This window comes from Sus scrofa, chromosome 8 (genome assembly GCF_054392235.1).
Source record: "Sus scrofa isolate SSC_HxYL_T2T_F1_AM1 chromosome 8, Sscrofa_HxYL_maternal_Yorkshire_Landrace_v2.0, whole genome shotgun sequence".
NCBI lineage: Eukaryota > Metazoa > Chordata > Mammalia > Artiodactyla > Suidae > Sus > Sus scrofa.
This window is the reverse complement of record NC_139390.1, coordinates 141,712,410-141,731,438: the sequence shown is the minus strand read 5'-3', so window position 1 is coordinate 141,731,438 and position 19,029 is coordinate 141,712,410. Positions and strand designations below refer to the sequence as shown.

The window sequence follows — 19,029 nt, the reverse complement described above, 5'->3', positions numbered from 1 at the left end:
CATTCACAGTTAAAGTTTTGTATAGTTGTTGACAGAGTAAGTGATGAAAGGCCATATAACAAATGGATTCAAGTCCTGGTCTGCTGTTTTGTTAGCTGTGTGATCTTGGGTAGGCTGTAGAACCTCTTTGTGTCTCCTTTTCCTCGTCTGTAAAACGGGGGTATGATACGTACCCTGTAGAATTGTTGGGAGATTAAATGAGTTAATATACGTAGTAAAGTGCTTAGAATAGCGCCTGGCATGTGATAAGTGCCAGGTAAGTGTTAGCTGTTTGTTGATGTTACGAACATTTCTTTCGAGCAGGAAGTAGAAATTTCCCTTCTTCCAGACACCCTCCCCCACTCCCTGATTTCAGACATACCCAGTTATCTTGCAAAAAACTCAAAATTCAGGTGAGAATTTATTCTGAGTTCACAATACTAATGCTACTTGATAGTGTGCTTTCACATACATTATGTATCACACAGCTTCTTTTCATAACCCTCTACTGAAAATGCAGCTGTAGATAGCCCTGTATAATAGATTTTAAAATGTGTCTCAGGATTAAGTGACCTTTTTTCCCAAGGACTTTCAGCTAGTCAGTGGTAGAGCCCAGACTAGAAACTAGATTTTCTGATTTATAATTCTTCTTTTACTTATACTTCCCTGAGAAGGCTAGTTTGTATACTAATTTCTTTCTTTCTTTTTTCTTTTTCTTTTTTTGTCTTTTCTAGAGCTGCACCCGCGGCATATGGAGGTTCCCAGGCTAGGGGTCTAATCGGAGCTGTAGCCACCAGCCTACGCCACAGCCACAGCAACGCCAGATTGGAGCCCTGTCTGCGACCTATACCACCGCTCACAGCAGCGCCGGATCCTTAACCCACTGAGCGAGGCCAGGGACCGAACCCGCAACCTCGTGGTTCCTGGTCAGATTTGTTAACCACTGAGCCACGACAGGAACTCCTATAGTGGTTTCTTTCTAATAGTTATAGGCGTCTACGGCACTTTTAATGAAACTGTTTTCTGGAGTTCCCATCATGACGCAGCGGGAATGTGTTAAGTGCCATGTGCCAGGTATTATTTAAAGTACTTTATATAAATACTGCACTTAAGCTTCACGACAGCCTTATCCACATTTCACAGAAGAGGAAAGAGAAGCACAGAGAGGTTAAGTTTTTTGTTGGAGGGCGTATAATCAGGAGTGTTTGGAAGTGGTGTGGCTCCAGAGTCTTCATCCTTCATCACATGTAATCATACCTCATAAATGTTTATAAACAGTATCGTGAAATATGTCTATACATCTAGTGCTGATCAAAGATCTTATTTTTTCTTTTTTTGGGGAAAGTACAAGTGGCAGTAACTGTCACTACTTGCTCTATTTAAACATCATGAAAATTATTTCGCTTTCTATTCATTTTTGTAGTGAAGTGGGATATGAGAACACAAATGAAACTATAGGTTTTTCTACTCAACATCACTAATTATTAGAGAAATGCAGCTTAGAACTATAATGAGGTCCCACCTCAGACTGGTCAGAATGGCCATCATTAAAAAGTATACAAATAACAAATGCTAGAGAGGGTGTGGAGAAAAAAAACAGCCTATGCTGTGGGTGGGAGGTTCCTCCAAAAACTAAAGAGAATTACCATATGGGAGTTCCCACTGTGGCCCAGTGGGTTAAGAATTCAACTAGGATCCAAGAAAATGCAAGTTCAATCCCTAGCCTTGCTCCGTGGGTTAAGGATCTGGTGTTGCCTCGAGCTGCAGCGAAGGTCACAGCTGTGGCTTGAATCTGGGGTTGCTGTGACTGTGGCGCAGGCCTGAGGCTACAGCTCTGATTCACCCCCTAGCCTGGGCACCTCCATAGGCCTCAGCTGCAGCCTTTAAAACAAAAAAAACCAAAAAAAAAAAAAACCATGCCTTTCGCAGTAACATGGATGCAACGGGAGGATTATTATAAGTGGAGTAAGTCAGAAAGAGAACAGCAAACACCACACCATATCACTCACAGGTGGAATCTAAAATGTGGCACAAACGAACCTATCTACGAAACAGAAACAGACTCGTGGTTGCCAGTGGGGAGGGGGAGGGAGAGAGATGTACTAAGAGTTGGGGTTAGAGGATGCGGAGCGATGTCCTTTAGAAAGGAAAAACAAGAACGTGCTACTGTGCAGCACAGGGAACTGTTTCCAGTCTCCTGGGACAGACCATGATGGAGCAGAATGTAAAAAAGCACGAATGTCTGTGTAGAACCCAGGCACTCTGCTGTCCAGCAGAAATTGGTGCAACATTGTAATCAATGATACTTTAATGAAAAAAGAGACAAAAGTAACAGTGTTTCGGAGTTCCCATTGTGGCACAGAGGAAACGAATCCGACTAGGAAGCGTGAGGTTGTGGGTTCGATCCCTGGCTTTGCTCAGTGGGTTAAGGATCCAGAGTTGCTGTGGCTGTGGTGTAGGTCGGCGGCTACAGCTCCGATTAGATCCCTAGCCTGGGAACCTCCATATGCTGCAGGTGCGGCCCTAAAAAGCAAAAAAAAAAAAAAAAAGTAATAGTGTTTCTTCACTTTATAGAGAAATAAAGAAGAGAAAGGAATGATATAAAATTCTCAACTGTTGAAACTTTTCCCCAGCCATTTCTGTTTCTTAGAAAAGTTGTGGTATTTTTACTGTTTTGCTGTAGTTATGTAATCAGATAATTCAGCATAAGGAAAACTGGTTCTGTAATATAAGAGTGTGTGGAGTGTGGAGATCCCTAAACAATGCTTTGAGAGGTTCACTAATACATATGATTTTTAGTATTAATTTTAGTAAAGATGGATTGCTTAATGGAAACACATAAATTACTCATGTTTTCTTATCCCTTATTTTTTTTAACAAGTGGTAAATGAGAACGTTAGCCTCGTGATCTCTCGCCAGTTGCTGACTGATTTCTGCACACATCTCCCTAACCTGCCTGATAGCACAGCCAAAGAAATCTATCATTTCACCTTGGAAAAGATCCAGCCTAGAGTCATTTCATTTGAGGAGCAGGTAAAACCTAGAGCACTGACTTTTGTTTTGCTTTGTTTTTAGGAATCTGTTTAGGATGTGTTTTCTTTTTAAATTGAGGCATAGTGGATGTACAATATTATATATATATAAGTTTAGGTGTAAAACAGTGATTCATAATTGTTAAGGTTATATTCCACTTACGGTTATTATAGAATGTTGGCCATTAGAGTGGTGATTTTTGACCTTGAGATAGCAGCAATTATTTTTAGAGACGCCGTTACATTTTTAAAGGTGATAATCATTGTTTCATTTTTACAAAACAGTGTGCCAAACATTTTTTTTTTTTTTTGCTTTTTTGGGCCACACCTATGGCATATGGAGGTTCCCATGGTAGGGGTTGAATCGAAGCTACAGCTGCCGACTTACACCACAGTCACAGCAAGGCAGGATCCAAGCCGCATCTGCAACCTACACCACAGCTCATGGCAACGCCAGATCCTTAACCCCCTGAGTGAGGCCAGGGATCGAACCCAAAACCTCATGGTTACTACTCAGATTTGTTTCTGGTGCGCCACAATAGGAACTCCCCGAACAGCATTTTATAATGTAAGCTCAAATAATATTACGATGTTTTACGTCCAGCTAATATTTGCTCATTTACTACGATTGGTTTTATGAACTAAATGTTACTCTCTAGACAGTTGTCAAACAGCAGTAGAATTGTTGATTCGGCCAAGAACATAGGAGAGGTCCGTCATATAGGCAGCGACGTAAAAGCAAACCTTGATATTTGAGCTAAATAACTGCATGATCCGCATTGTAGAAATGTGTCACATCAGCTCATTATTTTGATACACTCTGAATGCAAGATTCATAGACGAATCCGGGGGTTCCAGGTGAACTTACTGTTGACTTGCCTGCTTCGTGTGTGGAATGCGAGCATTCTCACAGTAGATTATCTTCTGGCTTCGCGTTACTAGTATCAGTGGAAATAATTTAACACGTATACCTCCTATTCCAGGTTGCTTCCATAAGACAGCATCTTGCATCCATATATGAAAAAGAAGAAGATTGGAGAAATGCGGCCCAAGTGTTGGTGGGAATTCCTTTGGAAACAGGACAAAAGTATAGTAGTGGACGTTGGATGGATATGTATAATTGTTCACTTTTTCCTTATACTCTAGTATAGGAAACAGATAATGACCAATTGAGTAAATAAGTTTTGTGCTGTTGGAAGGTGAGCGGTGCTGTGGAGAAAGGCGGCAAAGTCGGGGACAGGATGTGTCACTAAACCGTGTCATCAGCGTGGTAGGGTGGTCCTGGGGTCGCCTTCTCCAATGCCGGAAGAAGGGGAGGGAGTGGCTGCGAGCTGTCTGAGGGAAGAGCATCAGTAGGGCCTCTTAGAGAGCAGGGCTGGTGCAGAGGCCCTAGGGTGGGAGCATACTTGGAGTGTGTTAAAAGGGCAGGGAGACCTCTGGACGGGTAAGCAAAGTGGAGAACGAGGGAGGTTGAGGTCAGAGAATACTTGGGACCGGCTTTGGGGGGGTCTTGTAGCCATTGTAAGGTCTTTGCCTTTTTTCGAAGTGAAACAGCAGGGCCTCATTGGAGGGTTTTGTGCGGAGGACTGATGTGACCTGACTGATATTTAACTACCAGGTGGAGAGTAAACCGTAGACCTGCAATGACGTTGTAGGGCAGGATGTAGGAGGCTGTGCACTCCTGCAGCTGAGATGGAGAGTGTGAGAAACGCTGGATTCTGGGTGTGTTTCTAAGGTAAAGCTAAGGATTTTCTGACAGCTTGGATATGGACTATAAGAAAAAGAGCCTAGATAAGTTCTGATTTTTGGTCCGAACAATTGGAAAAAAGAGTTGCCGTCTGTTGAATGGTGAAGAATAGATTTGAGGGAAGATCAGGTGCTCTCTTGTGGACCTGTGGTAACCGAGGGGCAGCATCTGGTAGAGAGCCGACTGTTTATGAGTCTGGACTAGAGATGACAGTTGGGAGTCATTGGTGTCTAGACGGAGTTTAAAGCCTTCGGGCTGGACGAGATCGCCGAGGGAGGGGCTGCGGTGAGGGGACTGAGCAGTGAGCACTCTGTCATCAGGGGTCAGGGCGGGAGGAGGGCGCAGCTGGTAAGGGTTGTCCACTGGGGTAAGAAGACAAATCGGAAGAGGGTGGAGTGCACTGTCCTGTAAGTCAAATGAGGGGACTGTGTCAGGACGGAGCAAGTGACCAGCGTGGGGCTGATGGTCAAGTAAGAGGAGGGTGAAGGTTAACCTTGGAAGTTAGTAACGGAGGTCGTTGGGGACCTTGACAGAAGCTGTTTGGGGAAATGGTGGGAATGGGAGCCTCGTTGGAGTTGGTTAAGAGAGAGTGGAAGGAGGAGCCCCGGAGGTGATGAGCTGATCAGCTCTTTGGGGAAGTTTTCATAAAGGGGAGCAGAGAAATAGGGTAGGAGGTGACAGCAGCGGCTGAGGTTATGTTTTCTTTTATGAGTGAGTGGAAAGCAAAAATTTGACATGGGGAGTAGTGGGAAGGATTGTTTTTTTTTGTTTGGTCTGCAGCCACCGCATGCAGAAGTTCCCAGGCCAGGGATTGAACCTGCACCATAGCAGTGATCCGAGCCACAGCAGTGACAATGCTGGGTCCTTAACCTCCTGAGCCACCAGGGAACTCCTAGAGGATTCCTGCAGGAGGAGGCAAGAGGCGAAGGAATCCAGTGGAGGGGTAGGCTTCAGATAGGAGGCTGGGTCGTTCCCTTAGTACTGTTGCTTTCTCTTTTTTTTCCTTACGGCATTCCGGGCCAGGGATCCGATCTGAGCTGCAGTCGCAACTTCTGTTTCAGCTGAGGCAACGCCAGGTCCTTAATCCACTGTTCTGGCCAGGGATGGAACCTGCGTCCCAAGATGCAGTTGATCCTGTAACGCCTCAGTGGGAACCCCACTCTTGCATTTTAGATTGCATAATTCTTTGCTGTGGACTCCTGTATATTGCAGGATGTTTAGTAGCATTGGGGGTCTCTCCACGCAGTGGATGTCAGCAGCACCACTGCTCCTAGTTGTGACCGTCAAAAATGTCTGTGGACATTGCTGGATGTTCGCTGGTGGGCAGAAGAGCCCCAGGGATCTATGATAACAGGCAGGAACACAGAGTACATGGGTACAGGTAGTGGTGATGGGGCGAGGGGTTTGTGCAGGCACTGTGGGATTGGAATCGGGCATCAGCTGGAGGCGTGGGTGGTGGTGGGGACTGTGAGGCCGAGGAGAGGAGATCAGAAGATCAGGTCTCTAGGAGAGTGAGACCGTGAATGGACCAGGAATGCACAGCGCACTTGGCAGCATTAAAGGCCGTTTCACGGTCGAAAAGTGAGGTCAGGTTCGATGGGTTGGGCGTTTTTCTCCATCAGAGTTCAGCTGCGCGGTTGCAGGAAAGCGGTGGGTGGACTGTTAGGTTTAACCAGCATTACGATTTTGCCCAACAAGTATGACAGCATGAGAGGGACAAGGGAGACGAGTGCAGATGCAACTCAGTGATTGTAATGATTGACCTTGGGAGTTGGGCCAGGTGAGGAGGGAAGGGAGGCCTTTAAGGGGGAGAATAACAGTAACGGTGTAGTAGGATCAGTGGTTTGGGGTCACAGTGGGTTCAGTGGGTTGTTGGGTTTATGATACTAGAGCAAATGAGATGGAAAAACAATGAAAAAATTAAGATGATAGTTTGTCTTATTCAGCCAGTCTCACCTTCGATATGTACTTTTAAACGTCCTTTTTTCCCCTTTTTTGGCTGCCCCTCGGCACATGGAGTTCCTGGGCCAGGGGTCAGGTCTGAGGCACAGTTGTGACCTCCACCACAGCTGTGGCAGTGCCCGGTCCTTCAACCCACGGTGCCAGGCCGGCGCCGCAGAGACACTGCTGATCCTGTGTGCCATAGCAGGAACTCCCAAATATTTATAGTTCTTTATGAAGCAGCCCTCCAAAGATATTGTACAAGAAGTACCAACTGTGAATGACTTAAAAAAGATTTTCAGTTATTTCTCTACTCTTTTACCAGGTGAATGAAGGCTTCTTTTTTTGTCTTCACTAGTATTTGTGATCATTAGGCACCTGCTTCTTCAGGCATCTTGCCTTTTGCGCATTTATGAAATTGTTAGGCAGTGATGCCCCTGAAAAAGCAGGCAGTATGTAAAAAAGCCTTTGTATGTAGATTTTGAATTTTGTTTTCTAAGGCTTCTTATTAATTCGGTTTTTTTCCTTTGTTTGAAAAGGCTGGTGGCTTTCTTAATTGCTTTGGTCTTCCGTTTTGGAGCAGTTTCTCCCTAGCACAGAGCAAATGATTTATTTTCATTGGTAGTTGAAATAAATGTAAAGTGGATATTGTTCATTGTAGTGGTAATTATCATTTTGAGAATACTGTGTAGCCTTATCTGTGAGGATACCGAGAACTGAAGATGTGGTTTTCTAAACAAGTTAGAGTGATTTGGATAAATTATTGAGTACTTGTTTGTTTAAAAAATAATTAAGGAGTTCCCATTATGGCTCAGTGGGTTAAGAACCTGACTAGTGTCCTTGAGGATGCGGGTTTGCTCCCTGGCCTTGCTCAGTGGGTTAAAGATCTGGTGGTGTAGGTTGCAGATGTGGCCCAAATCTGGCATTGCTATGGCTGTGGTGTAGGCCAGCAGCTGCAGCCCCCATTCGATCCCTAGCCCGGAAGCTTCCATATGCCTCAGGTATGGCCCTTAGAAAAAAAAAGATTCATTCTGACTATGAAGGTAATAGATATAAACTTGGCATAAAATATGAAAATACAAGAAAAATGGTGCTGTTTATATCAGTTTATGTAAATATGAGTTGTGAGTAGAAATAATACAATACAAAATATTGACAGTATATGAGTTATGGAAGATTTGAATTAATATAAAAATTCTAAAAGTAAAAATTAATTTCAAAGCTGGGGCCAAGTTAGTAGTAAACTCTGTTCTTGCCACATGGTGGCGCCACTTTTCCTGGTAAATGGGAACTCGAGGAGGCGGAATATAGTAGGTTAAGAGTATATATATATACACATTGTAAAGGACTCAAGGAATGGTTGGAGAGCATATTGCCAAAGTGTTTTCCAGGATGGTTGTACATGTTCCTAGTTCCCCCAGTGGAATGTGATATGTCTCTGAATTGGACTTTTTTTTTTTTATCTTTGACTTTTGAGATTATCTGAGGATTAGAAAAAACTAAAATAAAATATGAATGATGATAAAAATAATACAAATTCAATAAGACTTATTTTGGAAATATTTTTTGGGTTATCTATGTAAGGCAGTAAAAAGTTTGATTCCTTTATTAACAATATATATAAGGAAAAAAAAAACTTATTTTCTGCCATCCCTAAACATTGTCTTGATGAAATATGTAGTCATTCTGTGTTTTTCTGTTATATCCTAGACAGTATAATGTAGATTATAAACTGGAGACGTACCTGAAGATTGCTAGGCTCTATCTGGAGGATGACGATCCAGTCCAAGCAGAGGCTTACATAAATCGGGCGTCACTGCTTCAGAATGAGTCAACCAACGAGCAGTTACAGATACATTATAAGGTAACAGAGGAGCTGAGTTGGGATTCATTTTGTATTGGAGAAGCCTACAGTATTACGGTGCTCCGGAATATCTGATAAATGCTCTTATAGGTGAGAAGTTCTGGAGTTCCCGTCGTGGCGCAGTGGTTAACAAACCCGAATAGGAACCATGAGGTTGCGGGTTCGGTCCCTGCCCTTGCTCAGTGGGTTGACGATCCGGCGTTGCCGTGAGCTGTGGTGTAGGTTGCAGACACGGCTCGGATCCTGCGTTGCTGTGGTTCTGGCGTAGGCTGGTGACTGCAGCTCTGATTCGACCCCTAGCCTGGGAACCTCCATATGCCACGGGAGCGGCCCAAGAAATGGCAAAAAGACAAAAAAAAAAGTTCTTTTTTCTTTTGCTCTTTATTTTTAATTTTTCTCCCTAACTGAAACAGTTTCCCTCTCATAGGTATGCTATGCACGGGTTCTTGATTATAGAAGAAAATTCATTGAAGCTGCGCAGAGGTACAATGAGCTCTCCTACAAGACAATAGTGCACGAAAGCGAAAGACTAGAGGCCTTAAAACATGCTCTGCACTGTACCATCCTGGCATCCGCGGGTAAGCGCCTCATTGAGGCTTTAATGAGCAGCGGGTTAGCTTAATAACTTTAGGTTCACTACTAGTTGAGGATTTAGTGAAGACCTGCTCTTGAAGAAGATGTCTCACGAATAGAATTACGGTAAATTTAAACATTTAAACAATTAGCAACAGCAGATTGCTAACTTAAGATGCTTTAAAATATGCACGGATCAGCCTATTACCTGCAGATATTAGGAACAGGTAAGAGATAACCTGAAGTTTAGTTTTCCTAAAATGTCACTGAAAAAACGGATCTTAAATTAAGTGAGAATTATGCAAAAGGAAAGAAAAATTAAAATCTAGAAATTGGTGATAAGATTTGGGGATTTTTTTTTTTAATCTTTAAGTCTCAGTTTTAGACCTGGCATTTATGCTTTTCTTGAGTAAATATAAATAATAAACTCTTCTGTGTTCTTTTTACTAAATTGTACATATAAATCACTTGATTTATTAAACAGGAGAGGGCATTGAGAGGAAATGCTGAAATTGTAAGCCATAGCTTTTCTACGTCATTTCTTTCTAAATCATCTTAGACTCTCTCTCGTTTTTTTTTTTTTTTTTTTTTTTTGTGGTCTTTTTGCTATTTCTTGGGCCGCTCCCACGGCATATGGAGGTTCCCAGGCTAGGGGTCCAATCAGAGCTGTAGCCACCAGCCTGTGCCAGAGCCACAGCAACGCAGGATCCGAGCCGCATCTGCAACCTACACCACAGCTCACGGCAACGCCGGATCGTCAACCCACTGAGCAAGGGCAGGGACCGAACCTGCAACCTCATGGTTCCTAGTCGGATTCGTTAACCACTGCGCCACGACGGGAACTCCTCTCTCTTTTTTTTTTTATGGCTGCACCCACAGATGGGATTGAATCTGAGCCGTAGCTGTGCCCTGTGCCACAGCTGTGGCAACACTGAATCCTTTTAACCTGCTGTGCCAAGCCAGGGATGGAACCTGCACCTTTGCAGTGACCCAAGCCACTGAAGTCAGATTCTTAACCCGCTTCCCCCAAAGTGGAAGCTCTTAAAATGTCTGTTCTTGAACTTACAGAAACGTTAACTTCTTACACAGTTAAACATTTTAATCTTTTCTTTTACGGCTTCTGGGTTTTATTGACTTGCTGAGAAAGTTCTTCCCTGTTCTGAAATTACGTATTTAAATTCCATCGTATTTTCTTCTAGGACTTGAAGTTCTCAAATCCTCTGGTCTTGGGACCCGTTTAGACACTGAACAATTGAGAACCTTAGAGAGCTTTTGTTTATGTAGGGTTTATGATTTACTGTATTAGAAATTGAAGTGAGAGGATCCATTGGGGCTCAGTGGAAACAAACCCGACTAGCATCCGTGCGAATGCAGGTTCGATCCCTGGCCTTGCTTGTTGTGTTAAGGATCCTGCTTTGCTGTGAACTGTGGTGTAGGTCGAAGATGTAGCTTGGGTCCTGTGTTGCTGTGGCTGTGTATAGGCCAGCAGCTGCAGCTCTGATTTGGTCCCTAGCCTGGAAATTTCCATATGCTGGAGGTGCAGCCCACAAAAAATTTTTTAAAAATTTACTTAAAAGTAAAAATAGGAGTTCCTTTGTGGCACAACGGGTGAAGGATCTGGTGCTGTCATTGCATTGGTGCTTGTGTTATTGCTGTGATGCAGGTTCAATCCCTGGCCTGGGGTTTTTCACATGCTGTAGGCAGGGCCAAAAAAAATAACAATCATATAAATAAAAATGACGTTTTTATAAAACACCTATGTCCAAAACAAACAATGTTAGAGAATTGGAATTGTTTTATTTTTGATTTTACAAATCTTTTCACTGTTTAGCTTAAATGTACTTCTGTGCTCAGCCTATTATAATACATTGTTTTAGTGAAGTATATGAAGAAAATCCAACCTCACAAAGATGTGTAGTTTGAAAAAGGAGGCATATTTAATGATATTTAATGACTTTTTCAGATATTTATGTGTATTCTTCTTTGATAGTACACTTACGTTGACAGATGGTATAGTTTCATATGGGTTAAATGGATTGTAGCGTCTGAAACCATATCAATGGGCATTTTGTGTATTCTGTAATCTTAAAATCTTGGTCTGTCTTGGAGTTCCTGTCGTGGCACAGTGGTTAACGAATCTGACTAGGAACCACGAGGTTTCGGGTTCGATCCCTGGCCTCGCTCAGTGGGTTAAGGATCTGGCGTTGCCGTGAGCTGTGGTGTGGGTTGCAGATGCAGCTTGGCTCCCACGTTTCTGTGGCTCTGCTGTAGGCCGGTGGCTACAGCTCCGATTGGACCCCTAGCCTGGGAACCTCCACATGCCGCAGGAGTGGCCCAAGAAATAGCAAAGAAAAAGACCAAAAAAAAAAAAAAAAAAAACCAAAAAACTTGGTCTGTCTTGCGCTTCAAGTGCACCTTTTACCCATGTAAGATTTTGTACCATCATGGATTGGTTGTTTGGAAAATGCTGATCACTGAGTTATGTTGAGCTTTCAGATATTGTGGTACTTTATTATACAATACACAGAAATTACATTTGAATATATTGCCACTGGTCTCATCAGAAAAGCTGTCAAGCTCATAGTGGCAGATAAAAGTTTTCAAAAATTCTGTTTTCTTTCTTTAAAACTCAAATTTTATTGGAGCAGCAAATGCTTTTGGTTGGTAGTAACAGGCTCACTCTGTGCATTTTAAAGAAAATATCAGAGGGCCCTCCATGGTTCAGCGGAAGCAAGTTTGAGTAGTGTCCGCGAGGACGCAGCGTCGCTCCCTGGCCTCACTCAGTGGGTTTTGTCTTTGTGAATAATTCCTGGGGTGCTGCTTTGACACCACCACAATCCTGTTCCTCAGATTCCTTTCACATATTCCTTTCTGGAGTTTAATACTTATTAGTAACCCTTGTCTGGATTAGCCATTGTATGTGTGATATAAAATGGACATGATAACTGGTGAATTACCAATTCTTCTGCATTAATTAGCTATGGTTCTTCAAGAACTTTATTTCCCTTTTCCTCCTTTCTTCTTTTCAAATATCATTGGATTTTTTCCTGCTTATTTTTCTGTGTGTATAGTGTACAGAAGACTGTACATATCAAAAGTTTACAATTTGATAAATTGTCACAAACAATGTAATCAGTGTTCAGAACAAGAAACAAAATATTGCCAGCACCCTGAAAGCTCCTGCCCTGCTTTCTCCTAACCATTAGCCCCCAAACCACCCTCCTTCCTCTAGGAGCAGGCCTTAGTATATGTTAGTTTTTCATGCTTCTTATATTTACATAAATTAAATCATAGAGTACATATACTCTTGTTTCTTTTGCTCAATATTATGAAATTTATCCATATTGTTACATAATTTCTTCATTTTCACTGTTACATGTATCCTACCTATTACGTGAACATCCCCCACAATTTGTTTGTTCTTGTTGCCTTCTGGTAGTTTCCTGTTGGCTATTGGTGATGGCACTGCTATGAACATTCTTGGATGTTTGACTCAGTTTGTTTGTTTGTTTTTAATTTTTCGTCTTGGAACCAGTCCCTGTTGGACTGTGTCATCGTCTTCACAAATGAATGTGCAGTTGATCCCTGTCATTAGCAGATTCTGTATTTGCGGATTTGCCTACTTACTAAAATTTGTCACCCCAAGTTGACACTCTAGATGCTTTTACAGTCATTTGCAGATGTGTGCAGAGCACAAAAAAATTTGAGTCTCTCTGTATATTTTCCCAGCTGGGGCTGAACAAGGCAATGATCTGCCTTGTTTCAGCTCTCAAACAAGTATCCTTTTTGTGGTCTATTTAATACCACGTGTGTTATATTTTCATGCATTTTGTTGATGATTTTGCTATCTGAAATGGCCCCTCAGCATCGTGCTGAAGAACTGTCTTGTGTCCTTGGGTGTGAGAAGTCTGCGACGTTCCTTATGGAGGAAATACGTCTTACGTTAGATAAGCTTCAGTCAGGCGTGAGTTACAGCGTAGGCCATGAGTTCGATGTTATGAATTAACAGTATGTGTTAAATAAGGCGCCTTTGAACAGAAATACACAGATTTCGTGACCAGAGGCTCATAGGAACCTGACCCTTTCTTTCCTCCAGGAGCAGCAGTTGAATTTTCACGGACTCAGTGCCGGCAGTAATTTTATGGACCATTCCAGTACACATAAGAATAAACTGTATATTTTAGGAGGCAAAAATGGAGTCGTAAGAAAGGTTGTTTTTCATTGAAAAAATAGATTGTGGGCGTATTTGATGCTTATTTATTTCCCTTAGGACAGCAGCGTTCTCGGATGCTGGCTACTCTCTTTAAGGATGAAAGGTGCCAGCAACTTGCTGCTTATGGGATCTTAGAGAAGATGTACCTGGATAGGATCATCAGAGGAAATCAGCTTCAAGAATTTGCTGCCATGCTGATGCCGCACCAGAAGGCGACCACGGCGGACGGTAATGCTCGCGTCTTCTAAGCGTGTGGTGGTTAGTTGGTAGAGGCCACTGGTGGAATGTGCGCGACGTTTGAAGCCCCTTGATGTCGTTCTGTAATACCTGATAACAAAGGAATATTGTATTGACTGGAGGTGAATATCATACACAGATTTGCGTTTCAAGTATAAGAAGAGCCCTATTGGAAAGCATTTTGTGGAATAAAACATTTTTTGGAAACCTTAGGTAGAAGAATTATATTCTAGGCTTATAGTGCCTGGTTTTTTAAAAACTCAAACTATTAGATGAGTACCTTAATTAATCTTAAATGTCAGTTTGTAACAGAACATAATTATCCAGTCCTATTTTAGAGCAAAATTTGGCCCGGTAGCCTGCCCAGGGTTGCTTAGGGGAAAGTTTTTCCAGTAAGAATAGAACTTGGTGTCATGTTTCCTAGTATTTGCTTAGGTCAGATGCCTTTGCTGGGAAAGGATTTTTTGATAGATACTTGTTCATAACATCAGGTATTTTCATGTATGTTTATCTATGTTGAGATAAGCATAGCTACTTTAAAACTTTAGTGTACACAGCGGTAAAACACAGTGATAAACATACGGACGTGTAGGCTATCAGACACATGGAAAAAGTCGAGATAAACACGTAGCTCGGTCCAACTCATTGCCTTGGATTCACTGTCATCCTGTGTTGAAGAGCATCTAGCTGTGAAGAATTGTTTGTGTGAGATTTGGCTGAAAGGTGTAGATCTCACCAGTCTTACTGCCCTGAATTAAGCCAGATCTGTGAGGCAATTATATTGACCTCCTATTGAATTTCTTTCATTTAATTGTTCTTAAGAAGCAAATCTGTTAGTTATTATCTTTCTGTGCAACGGAGATATTTTTTCTACCCAATATTCTTTATGCGGCTCCTCAGGAGAATTCCTTTTCAGTCTTAGGATTAGTTGTTTGTTCACCTGAGCAATTGATTTCTATCTTATTCAAACCCTGTGAGTTGGCAAACTGATTGATTGTTTTTTTAATTTGGTGGGCTGCTAGAAAGCTTGAAAAATTAACTTGAAGCAGCCCACTTGTTATGTGTGTGTTTTGATTGTTGCTATTCTTGTTTTTCACTTAAAGTTTTCTTGTCTTCTGTGTATTCTGAGCAGCTTTAAATTATTTTGCAAGAAGATGTCTGACAAACAAATTAAAAGCTAGGTAAATAAGTTTCCAAAATTGATATAGTTGAGCTTCAGATTTGACTTCGAACTTTCTGGCGATGAAGAAAAAGAAAATATATAATCAATCAGATAATTTTTTTCTAAAATGAGGGCTACTCACTAGGATCTCTAGAATGCAAATTTTTTCAGGTTTCTCTCGCAAGACAAATTGTGTCTATGTGTTTAGGACAGGTGTTTTGTTTTCTTCTTATTGCTTTCCTTATTTGTCATTCTTAGACATCTTTGTTTACTGTCGTTACAACCGCAGGCTGGCCATCTGGAGACATCGTGTTTTGGTGGTTGTTGCAAGCCGATGGCTTTTAGTATCTTCCCAGAGTTTTACAGTATTACTACTAATCTACTTTCTGCCCTATAGAGTTTATTGTTCTGGGCATTTCATATAAATGGAAAGGTCATACAATATATGACCGTTTGTTATTGGCTTCTTTAACTTAGCGTGATGCTCTCAAGGCTCATCGGAGTTGTAGCATATATCGTACTTCATTCACCTTTATTGCCAAATAACATTCTGGTACCACACTTTAGTTCTTCTTCAGTTGATGGACATGGAGCTTGTTTTCACTGTTTGTTTTCACTGCTACTAATAATGCTACTGTGGGCATTCATGTAAAACTTTTTGTGTGGACATAGGTTTTTAATTCTCTTGAATGTATACTAGGAGTGGAAATGCTGGGTCATATGGTAACTCTATGTTTAGTCTTTTGAGGAGCTGCCAGACTGTTTTCCAACCTTTTATTCTATTTTCTCTTTTGGCTGTGCCCGAGGCAGGTGGAAGTTCCTGGGCCATGGATCAAACCTGTGCCACAGCAGTAACCTGAGTTGCAGCAGTGTCAAGGCCAGATCCTTAACCCGCTGAGCCACAAAGGAGCTCCCAAAAGTTACTAATTTTGATTAAGTCCAATGTATGTTTTTTTCTTTTGTTGTTTGTGCTTTCAGTGTTGTATCTGAGAAACCATTGCCTAGTTCAAGGACATGAAAATTTGCTCTGTTTTATAATTGTAGCTATTATATTTAGGTCTTTGATTCAGTTTGAATTAATTTTTGTATATGGAGTAGAGTAGGGGCCCAGCTTTATTGTTTTGCATGTGAATATCCAGTTGTTCCAGCACCGTTTGCTGGAAAGACTCTTATTTCCCCACTGAATTGCCTTGGCATCCTTCTTGATGGCCATTTGACTGTAGATGTGATTTAATTTCTGGACTCTCCATTGTATTCCATTATTCTGTATGCTTGTCTTTGTGCCAGTACCACATTGACTTGGTTGCTATATCTTTGTAGTAAGTGTTGAAGTCTTCCAACTTTGTTCTTTTTCTTTTCTTTCTTTCTTTTTTTTTTTTTTTTTTTTTTTTTTGTCTTTTTGCCTTTTCTAAGGCCGCTCCTGTGGCATATGGAGGTTCCCAGGGTAGCCGTCTAATTGGAGCTGTAGCTGCTGGCCTACACCAGAGCCACAGCAACATGGGATCTGAGCCGCATCTGCGACCTACACCACAGCTCATGGCAGTGCCGGATCCTTAACCCACTGAGCGAGGTCAGGGATTGAACCCGCAACCTCATGGTTCCTAGTCGGATTCGTTAACCACTGAGCCACGACGGGAACTCCCCAACTTTGTTCTTTTTCAAAGCTGTTTCAGCTTCTTTGGATCCTTTGAATTTCCATATGATTTTTTTTTTTTTTTTTTTTTTTTTTTTTTTTTTTTTTTTTTGCTGAGGCGTTCAGCAGCTTGATGTGGAATCTCAGTTCCCAGACCAGAGAGTGCACTCAAACCGTAGCAGTGAAAGTACTAAGTCTTCCCACTAGACCACCAGGGAACTCCCATCCAATGAATATTAAGATCAGCTTGTCAGTTTCTACAAAGAAGCCAGCTGGGATTTTGATAGGGACTGTACTGAATCTGTGGATCAATTTGGGTAATAATTGCTATCTTAACAGTATTAAGTCCTCTGTGTTTTTCCATTTATTTAGGTCTTTCTATTGTAAAGTTGCTAAGAGAGTAGATCTTAAAAGTTCTCACCACAAGAAAAAAAATTTATGTGATATGATGGATGTTAACTAAATTTATGGTAATCATTGCACAATATACATATATCAACTCATTATATTGTACACCTTAAATGAGTACAATATTATATGTCAATTATATCTCAATAAAACTGGAAAAAAAGAAAGAGAGAATTGGGTGAGCCCAGCAGTCTAATGCCTTCAGGATGGGGCCTTAGGTGCAGAACTGTTAGGCCCTGTGTTACCTCACTTAAAGGAGGATGCTAGGCCTGATCTCTCATGAAGGGACCCTGCCTCCAAAGATTTCTCACATTTGCCTCGGAGTAAGGTGCTGTGAAGTGCCCAAAGGAGTGTTTCCATTGAGCTGTGTGTATTGACTTACTCAGCTTGCAGAATGGGCTAGATGATTATTTTGCTGCTGCTTGCTTATGAAAGTTTATGCTTGCAGCGAGAAAAGAAAAATTAATGAAGCTGACGGCTAGTCCCAGGAAACAAAACCCAAACCCATGAGATGAAATCCATAGCTAGTTAGTAACTACTTGCCCCCCATTTTCTAAATGTTATTTGTGTTTCATTATATTTTATTCAAAATGTATTAAATGAGGCATTGGGTTACTTTTAAAATTTTGATAGGAAAAAAAGCAATGACTATGAGTTATTATATGCCTAGAGATTATTTTTAAAAGGATGCATCATTTGGAGTTCCCGTTGTGGCTCAGTGGTTAACGAATCAGACCAGGAACCACGAGGTTGTGGGTTCAATCCCTGGCCTTGCTCAGCGGGTTATGGATCCGGCACTGCCATGAGCTGTGGTGTAGGTCGCAGACGTGGCTCGGATCCTGCGTTGCTGTGTCTCTGGCGTAGGCCGGCAGCTACAGCTCTGATTCGACCCCTAGCCTGGGAATCTCCATATGCCTCGGGAGCAGCCCAAGAAATGGCAAAAAGACCCCAAAAAAAGGATGCATCGTTTACGAAGGTAAAGCCAGAGAGTTCCCTCGGTGACACAGCAGGTTAAGGATCTGCCATTGTCACAGTGGCTCAGGTCACTGCTGTGGCACAAGTTCAATTCCTGGCCCAGAAACTTCCACATGCCATGGGTGTGGCCAAAAAAAAAAAAAAAGAATGTAAAACTAGTTTCAAAATTTTAACTCCCTACTCTTATTTTTATTTCAGGTTCTAGCATCTTGGATAGAGCTGTCATTGAACACAATTTGTTGTCTGCAAGCAAATTATATAATAATATTACGTTTGAAGAACTTGGAGCCCTTCTAGAGATTCCTGCAGCTAAGGTATTTTCTCGCTTCCAATATGTAAGAAGAGAATTGTGAAACTAAATTATTGGTATAAAGAATATAAAATATATAAAGTTAGGTCTCCATATCTGCAGGTGCAAAACTCATGGATGTGAAGGGCCAACTGTATTCATAGTACTACTGCATTTTTTGTAAGATACTTGAGCATCTGTAGCATTTTGGTGTCTTAGGGGGCTTCTGGAACCCCATAGGTTCCAGGGACAACAGTCTGCATGGGTGCCGAGGGACAACAGTAATTCGTAAATATTGGCAACAAAAATAAACATAAAAAGCCTCAGGTAAATGGGAAGAAATTGTTTGGATGTTAAAATTGTACTGTATTGGAATTGTCTTTGGTTTGGGGTTTTTTCAAGTTGTATTTTATGGTAAAGTGACCTGGAATGGAAATCTTAAAGGGGTTCCAAGTTATGATACCCCTTTTTTTAAGAATATCTTTGTTTATTGTCTGTTTAAATCCACTTCACCATGGTTTCTGATTTTTAACAAATACATGCCTTACTTCTTTTTTCTGCCCTAGATTCACTCAAAGGTGAAAAAGTTCATCTCTTTGGGAGAATGACTGTGCTATTTTCTTTAGAGCATCACTGGTGTAATACTCTAAGCTATTCTGGAGTAACTTCTGTGCTTGATGGAAAGAAGTTGACTGAATTCTTAGGGAATTAATTTCATTTTTAGTCATGACAGGGTTTGGTTGACTATGTAAAAATTCCAACAAAGTATCAGCAGTCCTTAGAGGGTAGTTCAGGTACCCTCTACAAACATTCTCTCAATTTTGACCCAGTAAAGCAAGCAGTCAGCTTGCCTTTCCCCTCACTCGTAGACCTTGTAGTGTGTGGTTTTGGTCACATGCCCTTTTATCTTTTAGTGAAATTTTAATTTAGGATTTTCCAACATAATTCCTTTGCATGTACGTATTCACACAGTAAA

General features: G+C 41.5%; 1 protein-coding gene across 3 annotated transcripts in view; it reads left to right on the top strand.

Moving 5' to 3' along the window:
- The window catches only part of COPS4 (COP9 signalosome subunit 4), a 33,506-nt gene that overhangs the window by 9,593 nt on the left and 4,884 nt on the right, over nt 1–19,029 (top strand). For 2 of the 3 annotated variants that reach the window (XM_013989411.3, NM_001105304.1), the window contains 6 exon segments: nt 2,861–3,012; nt 3,995–4,098; nt 8,410–8,563; nt 8,991–9,141; nt 13,407–13,577; nt 17,963–18,078. In XM_013989411.3, the coding sequence (XP_013844865.1) occupies nt 2,861–3,012; nt 3,995–4,098; nt 8,410–8,563; nt 8,991–9,141; nt 13,407–13,577; nt 17,963–18,078 (848 nt within the window). 3 annotated transcript variants of the gene reach the window in all.